Here is an 11,912-nt window from a genome sequence, read left to right on the forward strand (position 1 = left end):
GTAAGGATTAAATAATATGGGACCAGCCTGCTATTTCCAACATGGTATATGTCATGTTATTCTGATTTATGAGAGATCGAAATCGTATTTGGAACCAGCAAAGCCCAGTAGGTTTCTAAAATTTTCTGGGGGCTAGAGGACCCCCATCACCCCCTCCTATGACCTGTTTTTCACGCCCTCCCTCCTTGGAGATCCTAAACCGCACCTGAAACACATTACAATATCTTGTGAGCCAGAGAAACATGAACAAAATGTTGCTTTTTCGCATTGGATTGCAGAGCCTGAGAGGTAGAGGAGCCGTAGGCGTTGTGTAGAGGGAGCGCGGAGAGCCAGTTAAATACTTGAAGTATTCCACTATCTTTGGACAGTCGCCTGTTTTTCGTCCCCCTTGTTAAAAATCCTGGGCTACGCGCCTGTTTTTGGGTGTTTTCATGGTCATATTATTATGTGATGAAAAATTAGGAGATTTGGGGATATTTTTGGATCAACCAGAAATTTTGTCGCGGACAACCGATTTATGCGGTGTGTGTCCGCAGGACAACCAGCATTTTTTTTTTCTTATTTCGAGCACTGATAATGGTAGTTTATGCTTAACTTGTTAAGTATTTTTTCACACGAGTAGGTGGTGGTAATTAAAACATTGTTCAATGCAATAGCAGGTTAGTTTCATTCATTGAACAATACAAAAATGAAAGTTTACGCCATTTTAAACGCATTTTTAACTACCATACATTCACAACACGCAAAATCCATGAAATTTTTCTTACACACACGTTAGTGTAGTTTTATAAGTTGGAATCATGGAATAATCACTGCTTTTGAAACTACACATCTTTTAAGATATACTTGCAGCGGTGCGAAATTAACGGCGGTGGTCCGGAGTCAAATGTTACTCTCTGAGCTAAGATCATATATGCAGGCCAGTCTGTGTGACTCCTGAAAATCTGCCATATTTAGCTAACTAGCTTCGTTCGGAGCCACGGCTCGCCCGACAGAATTACTTAATTTTTTTCAGGTAATGCCCATAAGAAAAATTTGGCAGGGATGTGCAACTGCCATTGAATCTTAAAAATAAGCACATGCGTTATTGTTAATATCGCTTTATTAAATTTTATAACCTCAGACTCGCGAACTCTCATTTGCTGCGCGTCTCCCTCTTTTTCGAGGGTAGGGGAGTCCGTTGGAAGTTAATATTTCTACCTGATACTTGCTGCGTCGCTCCCATGAATCATTAAAAACATTGAAATAGATTACAATGCAATGTTTGAAAGCCATTGGTGAACTAGATTACCAAAAATTCTGACAATGACTTCACGTGGCGATGGTTTACTATTGCTCATGGTGCCGTCTACAACTTTTACATCGGTAGACAGCAAGTCTATGCGGCAGCAGTGGATAGGTGTGTGCAGGTTGTCTCCCAGAATTCAGAGAAGTATGTCATTTAAGACAGATAGGGCCGCCTGTCGGCCTGTATACCTTCGGTTCGCGACAGACGACTAGCGGATCCATCACAGTCCGAATGGGATAGTAACCGACCATGACCCACGTGTTATTCAAGAATGGCGGGCGCCCATACGAGAATCGCACTTCAGCTGTTTTGTTTATGAGTTTTTCGAGTATGATTATTGGCACGATGATTCAAAAACAAAATTCTGTCTCAAGACAGCTTAGTCTGGATGTGTGATGGTCCACTCAAGCATTAGTGATGTGTGGCACAAATTTCCAGTTCAATACTGCCGAGATATAATCTTTTTCGATGTAACTGATACCAACGCCTTCACTAAGCCCGCCATCGTTGAACCGAGCTTCGACCAACCTGCGGAGATTGAGTACAACTCGGTCGGACTACCGGTTCGGACTAAAGCACGTGTTTCTTCGGCGTGCATCTAGTCCCGACATAGTCAAGAAAGAAATCGTGCCACCGAAGGCAGCCTAGGTGAGGCCCCATTTTGTGTGCAATTGAAGTCAATTTGCATTTGCCATTTAACCCAGCCTCTCATAGATGTGATCTCAGTCAGTTTGATGCGTACACATCAAGCTTTAAAAAACAGTTATCATAAACATTATGTATTTGATAGTTTTCAAATAGAAACACAGCTGGGAAAATAACGGCATGCTTGAGTTAGACAATCGTCAAGACATGTCTGAGAGAGTTTTGGCGATGTTCTGTGAATTAGCTCTCGCTTTGAACGGCATGGCGGGCCCTGTGGCTAGATTGAGCCCTGCGGAGACACCAAGTGCTGTTGTAGGGTATGAGCTGCAATGTTAGATTTATGCGCTTCGTTGAGACAAAACTGACTCGATGTGTGATTGTAGGTCCTCGTGAACGTGATGGACGGCGCAGGGTGTTGACGCTGCGGAGCGGTAGTCGGTGGCCCGGGACTGGAAGCTGGGGCAAGCAGCTCGATGCTGTGAAGCCTACGTCCGGCCACAGTTCCGTAATTCGAAGCGCCAGAGGAAGCTGTTTGTGCTTGTGGACCGCCACAGCCAGCTATATTACAGGTAATTACTATATATGTGTTGGCCGATGTCTACACGTGTAGTGTCTATTGTGTGTAACCGGTAATGAGAGGCTGGTTACTTAGTAGAATATGTTTTGCCTGATAACGGCGATAGTACTTTTTTGATTGCTGTAAATAATATTCCATGGTTTTCTAACCATATTTTATTTACCGGTTCTTTTATGAATCAAAATTATATTTACTGTGGGAAAAAAGATGTGATAATAGAGTCGGTGTATTTCATGCGTGAATTTAGCTTGTGTGCCATAGGTGTGCAGGTGCGTTATGACCTTTTCGCAGTCTTGCGACGTGCGCTACAGGTATCAAAGCACGATGGCACGATTGTGTTGGACACCTGTGGTGAGAATGCAGCTCGATCTACGGTCTCGCTGGGAAAGTGCGGCCCACGACAGTGCACCAACTTACGACCTCTGGCTCGCGCGTGCGTGTTTACCATTGGCCTGACAAGCAACCAGCCGCTGTGCGCCACCGCTTCGTTGTTTCCGCATCAACGCGCGCCAAGGGTACCGATTAGGCGCTGATCGAACCGCGCCGGAGAGGCCAAGAAAGATTGCGCATAACGGGGAATCTTTCCCGTGCACGTGTGGTGTGTGCGCGGCGTCGACTGGCGAGTGGGAAGACAGGAGGGGCCAACGGCCGGCGCGGCAAGGTCACGAGATCAGGATTGGACGTAGGCGCGGCCGCAGTCCAACGCAGCGCCGCCTCATGTCATATCTGGGACAACGCCGCGCGAAAGAACCTCTACCGCTCGGCTTCCGATGGCATGTGCCGACCCTGAAGGTCGGTCAACGACGCCAAAGGCGGCTCGGTCTCATATCGCGACCACCTTAGCCCCTCCTTGGCGAGCAGGGGGTCGGCCGCGGTCAGGGACCAAAACGGCTTTGCAGCATCGGGCGGGATGCCAGCGTCAGCCCCGAAGAATTGCACGACAAGAGCATTTGATGATTCAGTTCGATAAATTTGAGCCAGTTTTGGGAATCGAAATGTGTTACAACGAGTCGCATTGTCTGTGCCGATCGGGATCAAATGAGCGTCTCGAAGCGCGGAAAAAAATAACGCACTGCAATGGTCAGCTTATTGAGATCGCCGGCGTACCGAGACCGCTAATTATTTAAATTGGCTAGTTTTTTAGTAACCTTATCATTTCATCTTTCCGCCTGTACTGTCAGCCATAGCAGTTTTAATGTGATTTGTGTTCACACTAAACGTTAATTTGTCCCTAAATCCAAGTTTGTATGTGCTCTGGCTGGAAGCGTTGAACGTTGACCTGGGAGCGGAGGATCGGTGAGTCAGCTGCAGCCACGGGCCACGGCGGGCTGGACGGACGGCACTGTTGAGTACGCTCGCGGAAACGGACGACGGGGCAACGATCGTCCGGCGGGATCGGACAGGAGAGCTACGAGGACCACCGACACTGTCGTCGCTTACTCCGAGCGGCCAACGCCTGGACCGTTCACCCGCGCGGCTGCTCACCAGCGGGTAGCCAGCATATCTAGTAGTGGACGTGCTGTCAGTTGGGATGATCGTAGCTGAGCTGTACGCTGTAGTGATTGGTCGGCATAGTAGTGGGTAGCTTGTTAGTGATTATGAGTGAGTAGTTGGGTAGCTGTGAGTGATGATTAGTAGTAGTGGTAGCTGGTAGTGATGGTTGCGGGTAGTTTCAGTGGATAGCTGTAGTGATGGTCGCGTCAGTAGTGATAGTGTTAGTATGGTGGTAATGTAAGTGGTAGCTGTAACAGTAGTGGGGATGGGTGTAAGTGGTACCTGTAGTGATTATAGGTAGTTAGTGGTTAGCTGTAGTGATGGTGGTATAGTGGTAGCTGTAGTGATGCTGGTAGTAGTGGTAGCCTGTTAGTGATGTGGGAGTGAGTGGTAGCGGTTAGTGATGGTGGTGTAGTGTAGCTGTAGTGATTGATGTAGTAGTCGTAGCATGTTCAGTGCATGATAGTAGTAGGTGGTAGCTGTAGTGAATGTGGTAGCTAGTGTAGCTGTAGTGTATTGCGTGGTAGTAGTGATAGTGTAGTGATGGTTGGTTGTGTGGTAGCTGTAGTGATTGGTCCGGCTTAGTAGTGGTTAGCTGTAGATTGAATAAGGTAGTAGTGCAGTAGCTGTAGTGATCGGATGTAAGTGAGTGGTACGCTGTATCGATGGTGGTAGTAGTGGTATAGCTGTAGTGATGTGGTGGTATAGTGGATAGCTGTAGTGATGGTTTAGTAGTGCGTAGCTGTATGTGATGGTCGGTAGTAGTGGTAGCCTGTAGTGATGGTGGTATGTAGCTGGTGCTGTAGTGATCCGGTCGGTAGTAGTCCGGTAGCTGTAGTGATCATATGGCGTGAATTAGTGGCTAGCTGTAGTAGATGGTGGCGGTAGTAGTGTGTAGCTGTAGTGATGTCGGTTAGTAGTGCGTAGCTGTAGTGATGATACTAGTTAGTAGTGGTAGGCATGTAAGTGATGGTGTAGTAGTGGTAGCAGTGTGATGGGTACCTGGTTAGTAGTGGTAGCCTGTAGTGATTTATGGTCAGTAGTGGTCTAGCTGGTAGTGATTCGGTTAGTCAGCTGGTACGGCTGTAGTGATTGGTGGTAATAGTGGTAGCTGTAGTCGATTGGATAGTAGTAGTGGCCTTTAGCTGTACCTGCTTCATGTGCGTAGTCAGTGGCTAGCTGTAGCTGATTGGTGCTAGTAGTGATTAGCTGTAGTGATGATAGTACAGTTAGGTGTAAGGCAGTAAGTGATCGGGTTGCGGTAGTAGTGTAAGCCAGTAGTGGATGGTGGTAGCTAGTAGTGGTAAGCTGTTAGTGAATATATGGTACAGTTTAGTGGTAGTGCTAGTGATTAGCATAGTAGTTAGTCGGTAGCTTTGAGTGATGCGTGGTAGTAGGTGAGTAGCTGTAGTGATGGTTCGGTAGTTAGTGATAGCCTGTAGTGATGTGGTTGTAGTGGTAGCTGTCAGTGATGGTGGTAGTAGTTGGGTAGCTGTAGTGATTATCGGTAGTAGTGGTAGCTGTAGTGATGGTGGTAGTAGGTGGTAGCTGTTAGTGATTGGTCGGTAGGGTAGTGGCTAGCTGTAGGACATCGGTGGTAGTGGGTGGCCCCAGCGCCTGGTCAGCCGTAGTAGATGGTGGTGAGTAGTGCCGTAGCCTGCTAGGTGATATCTCCCGTCCGTAGTAGTCGGTAAGCCCCAGTCCAGTCGATGATGGTACGTAGTTCGCGCAGCTAGTTAGTGATGGTGTACGCTGCCGGGGGGTCGGCTCCCGGCTTTCCACGCCCGCCGGTACTGATGGGTTCGGTGACGTAGTGGCTACGCTGTCTAGTGCCATCCAGGCTCGGGGTGTAGGGTAGCTGCTATGATGATCGCGCTCAGGTAGTGGTGCAGCGGAGTAGTGATGGTACGGTACGTGCGTGCGGGGGTAGCGGTAGTATGGTCGGGATAGTAGTGGTAGCCTGTAGTGCAATGTTGGGTATCAGTGGTAGCTGGTATGTTGATGGTGGGTAGTAGTGGCTAGCAGTACCAGCTAGCTGATGCATGCGTAGTAGTGGCGTTGCCAGTAGCTCGATGCGTGGTAGTCGGTTGCCGGGCCCCCCTCGCCCCCCCTCGGTTCGCTCGGACGCGGTGAGTGATGGTGGGCTAGTAGTGGTAGCTGTAGTAGATGGCTGGTAGAGTGGTAGCTGTAGGGGATGTGGTAGTGGTCCCCGTGAGCGCGCCGGTCCTAGTGATGTGTCCGGGTAGCTAGTGGTAGCTGTAGTGATCCGGTGGTAGTACGTCGGTGCTGTAACGTAGATTGTGGTCAGTAGTTGGTAGCATGCTAGTCGATCGGTCCGGTAGTCCACAGTTGGCTCACTGCTGTATGTGATGGGTCGCCCGGTGAAGTAGTGGCTAGCTGTACGCTGATTTATGGTAGTAGCTGCGTAGCGTACGTAGTGCATGATAGTAGTAGTGGATAGCTGTGTGTGATGTAGTAGTGGTAGCAGTAGCTGTATTGGTTGGGTCAGTAGTGCGTGAGCTGTAGTAGAGGCTGGTTAGTATGGTATGCTGTAGTGATCGATTAGTAGTAGTCGGGGTACTGTGAAGTGACTGATCGCTCAGTCAGTGGTTTAGCCCAGTCAGTGAGGTCGGTAGTAGTGCGTAGCTGTAGCTGATGGTCGGTAGTAGTGGTAGCTGTAGTGATGGTCGGTACATGTAGTCGATAGCTTAGTGATCGGGTGGCGTAGGTGGCTGGGTAAGCAGTAGTGATGGTCAGGTAGTTGTGGTAGCGGTACGTCGATGGTGGCTAGTAGTTGATGGTGTTAGTAGCTGGTAGCTGTAGTGGTCGGTCGGTAGTAGTCTGGTAGCTGTTAGTGATGATGGTAGTCAGTGTCAGCAGTATGTGATGGGCCTCGGTTTAGTGGTGGGAGCGCCGGTAGTGATGGTGGTAGTAGTGGTAGCTGTAGTGATGGTGGTAGTAGTGGTAGCTGTAGTGATGGTGGTAGTGGTGGTAGCAGTAATGATGGTGGTAGTGGTGGTTAAAGCAGGTGTAAATAATTGCAAGGGAGTTTGAAAACATATTTTCCCACATTATTACTGATTTTCCTCTTCAATATTTGAGCTTGTTTTTGAGCTTATTCTGTACCCCTATTATTCGCCCACCTTGTACTGCAGTTGGTTTATATTTCATCTACAGTCATATTGCCATTAATTGTATTCAAACACTACTATAGTTTGCAGTTCTTGTGGTATGTTGTCTCATCTGTACAGCCGTATTTTGTCGAACAATAGTAGCGACAAGAACACCAATCAGCTGCATGTCGTACAGTTAAAATGTCGTCAGTACTTTAAACACGTAGTGCAGGCAATACACATTATCACATGCAACTTGTAATTGCAGATGAATACCTATCTTGCAAACCAATTACATTAGTGATCGTGTGATGACAATATTATCATCATGTATTCACGCATGCAAGGATAAGTTGGTAATAAAATGATAATACGTTGAAAACAAAATCTCATCAGTGGAACATGCGTGTCTCAGGGAAGGCGGCATATCAACTGTCGTTAGGTGTCCCTTGTTATATTATTGACGATTGTTGAATTGTTTTCTTGCAAGGTGTGCACGGGCGCGACGAACATCAACGAGAACACGGCTGCGCGGCAGGAGTTTGCCGTCGGCGACCTCGTGCAGATCTGCAGCGACGGCGAGCGCATCAAGATGCTGCAGCGTGGCCACGGCGAGTGGGCCGAGGCGATGATGCCGACGCTCGGCAAGATCGGCCGCGTGCAGCAGATCTACCACGACGGCGACCTCAAGGTGGAGGTGAGCGGCACGTCGTGGACGTACAACCCGGCCGCGGTGACGAAGGTCGCGTCGGACGGCGTCGCGCCGGGCACATCGAGCGGCGAGCGGCTCAGCGCGCTGCTCAAGAAGCTCTTCGAGACGCACGTGTCGGGAGACATCCACGAGGAGCTCGTGAAGGCGGCCGCGAACGGCGATGCGCAGAAGGTCGAGGAGCTGCTCTCGCGGCCCGACGCCGACGTGAACGGCATCTTTGCCGGCCACACGGCGCTGCAGGCGGCGAGCCAGAACGGACACGCCGAGGTCGTGAAGGTGCTCATCCGGCACACGTGCGACTTTGAGATCGAGGACAAGGACGGCGACCAGTCGGTGCACCACGCGGCGTTCGGCGACGAGCAGGGCGTCATCGAGCTGCTCGCGCGCGGCAACGCCGACCTGAACGCGCGCAACAAGCGTCGCCAGACGGCGCTGCACATCGCCGTCAACAAGGGTCACGCGAGCGTCTGCAAGACGCTGATGGAGCTCGGCTGCCACCCGAGCCTGCAGGACTCTGAGGGCGACACGCCGCTGCACGATGCCATCAGCAAGAAGCGCGACGACATGGTCGCCATCCTGCTCGACCACGGCGCCGACGTCGCGATCGCGAACAACAACGGCTTCAACGCGCTGCACCACGCGGCGCTGCGCGGCAACCCGGGCGCGATGCGCATCCTGCTGTCGAAGCTGCCGCGGCCGTGGGTCGTCGACGAGAAGAAGGACGACGGCTACACGGCGCTGCACCTCGCCGCGCTCAACAACCACCTCGAGGTCGCAGAGCTGCTCGTGCAGCAGGGCAAGGCCAACCTCGACCTGCAGAACTGCAACCTGCAGACGCCGCTGCATCTCGCCGTCGAGCGGCAGCACACGCAGGTAACGTGACGCGCGGGTATTCACGCGGGAAGACGGGCGGCCTTGTCGCTGAAACGAACGGTGGCGTGACATAGCGGCGGGTATGTCCACCGCAGACAGACGGGGCGGGCCCCTCCCTATGTCGCAACGAACGGGGGGGGGGGTTCGCGCGGCAGACCGGGCGGCCCCTCCCTTGTCGCAACGAACGGGGGTGACATAGCGGGGGGGTATTGACGCGGGCAGACGGACGGCCCCTCCCTTGTCGCAACGAACGGGGGTGACATAGCGGGGGGTATTAACGCGGGCAGACGGACGGCCCCTCCCTTGTCGCAACGAACGGGGGTGACATAGCGTGGGTATTCGCACGGGCAGACGGACGGCCCCTCCCTTGTCGCAACGAACGGGGGTGACATAGCGTGGGTATTCGCACGGGCAGCGGACGGGGGTGACATAGCGTGGGTATTCGCACGGGCAGCGGACGGGGGTGACATAGCGTGGGTATTCGCACGGGCAGCGGACGGCCCATTCCTGTCCAACCAGATCATGAAGTCAAATTGTGTTTTTATGCAGCAATGTGCCTTTATTATTATATCGGCCAGTGATTGTAAATATCACGTTCGTCTCAGTTCCCTTAGATGATAAATATAGCGACTTTCTTTCAAGACGGGCGTCCCCTCGTAGCAACGAATGGGGGTGTTCTTCTTAGGGAAAAAAATCAGCGATGAGTCAGCCGGTTGGGTTAAAAGGCTAAGAGTCGGAGAAAAGTGCGGGATAATGGACCGTTTGTCCCGATTACCCTTATCCACGTCGACGATGTTAAACGAAAGTTTAAATGGTATCTGATTGCTGATTGCGAACATCGAAGCTTGGATTTCTCTCTTAGATCGTACGGCTGCTGGTGAGAGAGAAGTGCAACCTGAATATTCCCGATAAAGATGGTGACACACCGCTCCACGAAGCCCTGCGTCATCACACCCTGTCACAGCTCAGACAGCTGCAGGACATGCAGGTATGCCTCGTTCTACTTTTTAACTCACAGTCAGCTAGATTTTGGACCTGAGTTAGGATGAGAAATTAAGTACTATTGGTTAGTAGAAAAATCTAGAGCTCGGGGGCCCTTAAAACCAATTTATATTTTTTTCAATCTACCCTCGAAATCCATATCTATTATGTCCACAATTTATCAATGATAATAACAAGTTTAATAAACCAAATATATATTTATATGGGAAAATATGTACGTTATTGAAGCCTAGTTATAGAGCCAACTCTTCAAATTCTGAACGCCCTCAAAACCGAATTATACATCGTCGACTGCTTATTGCTCGGCTACACCGACTCAAATGTCAAATTATCAGCAAATTGTCGAAATGTAAAATGTCAACACAATACATTTTGCGCGCGGGCATCGTTGCAGGACGTCGGCAAGCTGCTGATGGGTCTCGGCACGCAGGGCTCGGAGAAGAAGAGCAGTGCGTCGATCGCCTGCTTCCTGGCGGCCAACGGCGCCGACCTCGGCATCAAGAACAAGAAGGGTCAGACGCCGCTCGACCTCTGCCCCGACCCGAACCTGACGAAGGCGCTTGCCAAGTGCCACAAGGACAAGACGAGTCCGGCGATGACGCCGTCGAACGCTGCGAACATCCGCAACGACCAGGAGAGCCTCGAGGAGTGCATGGTCTGCTCGGACATGAAGCGCGACACAATCTTCGGGCCGTGCGGCCACATCGCGACGTGCAGCCTCTGCTCGCCGCGCGTCAAGAAGTGCCTCATGTGCAAGGAGCCCGTGCAGTCGCGCACGAAGATTGAGGAGTGCGTCGTCTGCTCCGACAAGAAGGCGTCGGTGCTCTTCCACCCGTGCGCGCACATGTGCGCGTGCGACGGCTGCGCAAACCTCATGAAGAAGTGCGTGCAGTGCCGCTCGGCGATCGACAAAACGATCCCGTTCATCGTCTGCTGCGGCGGCACACCGCCGGCGCCTCCGCAGGCGGTCGGCGCGGGCCTGATGAACAACGGCGCGCGCGACTCGACGCAGCAGGACATCGCGAAGCTGCAGCAGCAGCTGCACGACATCAAGGAGCAGACGATGTGTCCCGTATGCCTCGACCGTCTGAAGAACATGATCTTCCTGTGCGGCCACGGCATGTGCCAGATGTGCGGCGACCGCATGAACGAATGTCCCATCTGCAGGAAGACGGTTGAGAAGAGGATACTGCTCTACTAGGCAGCAGCTGGCGGCGGCGGAAGCGGGCGGACTGCCTCGCTCGTGACGTCGGAAGGTGTTCCCTGGCCAAGCGGAAATGGGACTAATCGTATTAGGCGAGCTATGGCGACCTACTCCGAAGGTGTGCACTAAAAGTGGGGTCGCCCGTAGTTGCATGTGTAGCGCTTCATCTCTCAGTAGTATTGCGAATCGGAGTGACGTGGTCATTCTCGCGGGGGTGTGTGGTTGTAGTAATGAGCTATCTTTAACCGGTGCCTATGTTGAACCTGCTATGTTTGCTGCTCTCTCCGCTGGATGACTCGGACTCGGACGTAGGAACTGTGATACGTTGCGTGTGCGGCGTTCTCGACGCTCTCACCTAGCATTGTCTGTAATGAACTGCGTCGAAAGTGTCTCTATTACCTGTGTCATGCAGTAGTGAGGTTACGATTCTTTGCGTGTACGTATAGGCGCTTTTCCACCGAGTTACTTGCTTCTGCAGTGTAGAATCTGTGTACTGATTGCTCCGTACGTCCGGAGTAGAATGTGAGTGACGGTATGATGAAGTCAAGTGTCTAAGCGGTACGGCCGTACGCAGGGAGGAGGAATAAGGAGCAGCTCTGTGTTTGTGAAAGAATAAAGTGAGTTTGGCAGGTATAGTGACACTAGTCACCCTGCAAGACTGTAAAGCCATGTCAAAGCTACTATCAGCTCACGTTGGTAACCAGATCCCGAAGTGAAATTGTGTTTTTATGCAGCAATACGCTTTTGTTATTACATCGGGGGCATGTACGGTCAGCTATTGTAAATATCACGTTCGTCTCAGTTCCCTTAGATGATAAATATAGCGACTCTCTTTCAAGTGATGAGATTGTGTGTATTCTGTTCTGTAAGCATCATGTGCGTGTGCTGTGGTGGGAACAATCGCCATCTCTTGTAGAGGAAATGCCATACATGCGACGAGTTTGTTAGTGTATATCATCATTATTATATTGTCACTAATTATACATAATAATATGTATATAATA

The 11,912-nt window shown here is 51.0% G+C and overlaps 1 protein-coding gene across 2 annotated transcripts in view; it reads left to right on the forward strand.

Moving 5' to 3' along the window:
• The window catches only part of LOC106817079 (E3 ubiquitin-protein ligase MIB1-like), an 18,370-nt gene extending 6,468 nt beyond the window's left edge, over positions 1–11,902 (forward strand). For both annotated transcript variants that reach the window (XM_014821736.1, XM_014821728.1), the window contains 3 exons: positions 7,608–8,702; positions 9,565–9,690; positions 10,099–11,902. In XM_014821736.1, the coding sequence (XP_014677222.1) occupies positions 7,608–8,702; positions 9,565–9,690; positions 10,099–10,905 (2,028 nt within the window). In that variant the 3' untranslated portion in view covers positions 10,906–11,902. The remainder of the gene's footprint in view (positions 1–7,607; positions 8,703–9,564; positions 9,691–10,098) is intronic.
• Positions 11,903–11,912: the final 10 nt, after the last annotated feature.

The sequence above is a fragment of the Priapulus caudatus genome, unplaced genomic scaffold (genome assembly GCF_000485595.1).
Source record: "Priapulus caudatus unplaced genomic scaffold, Priapulus_caudatus-5.0.1 Scaffold34, whole genome shotgun sequence".
Classification (NCBI taxonomy): Eukaryota; Metazoa; Priapulida; class Priapulimorpha; order Priapulimorphida; family Priapulidae; genus Priapulus; species Priapulus caudatus.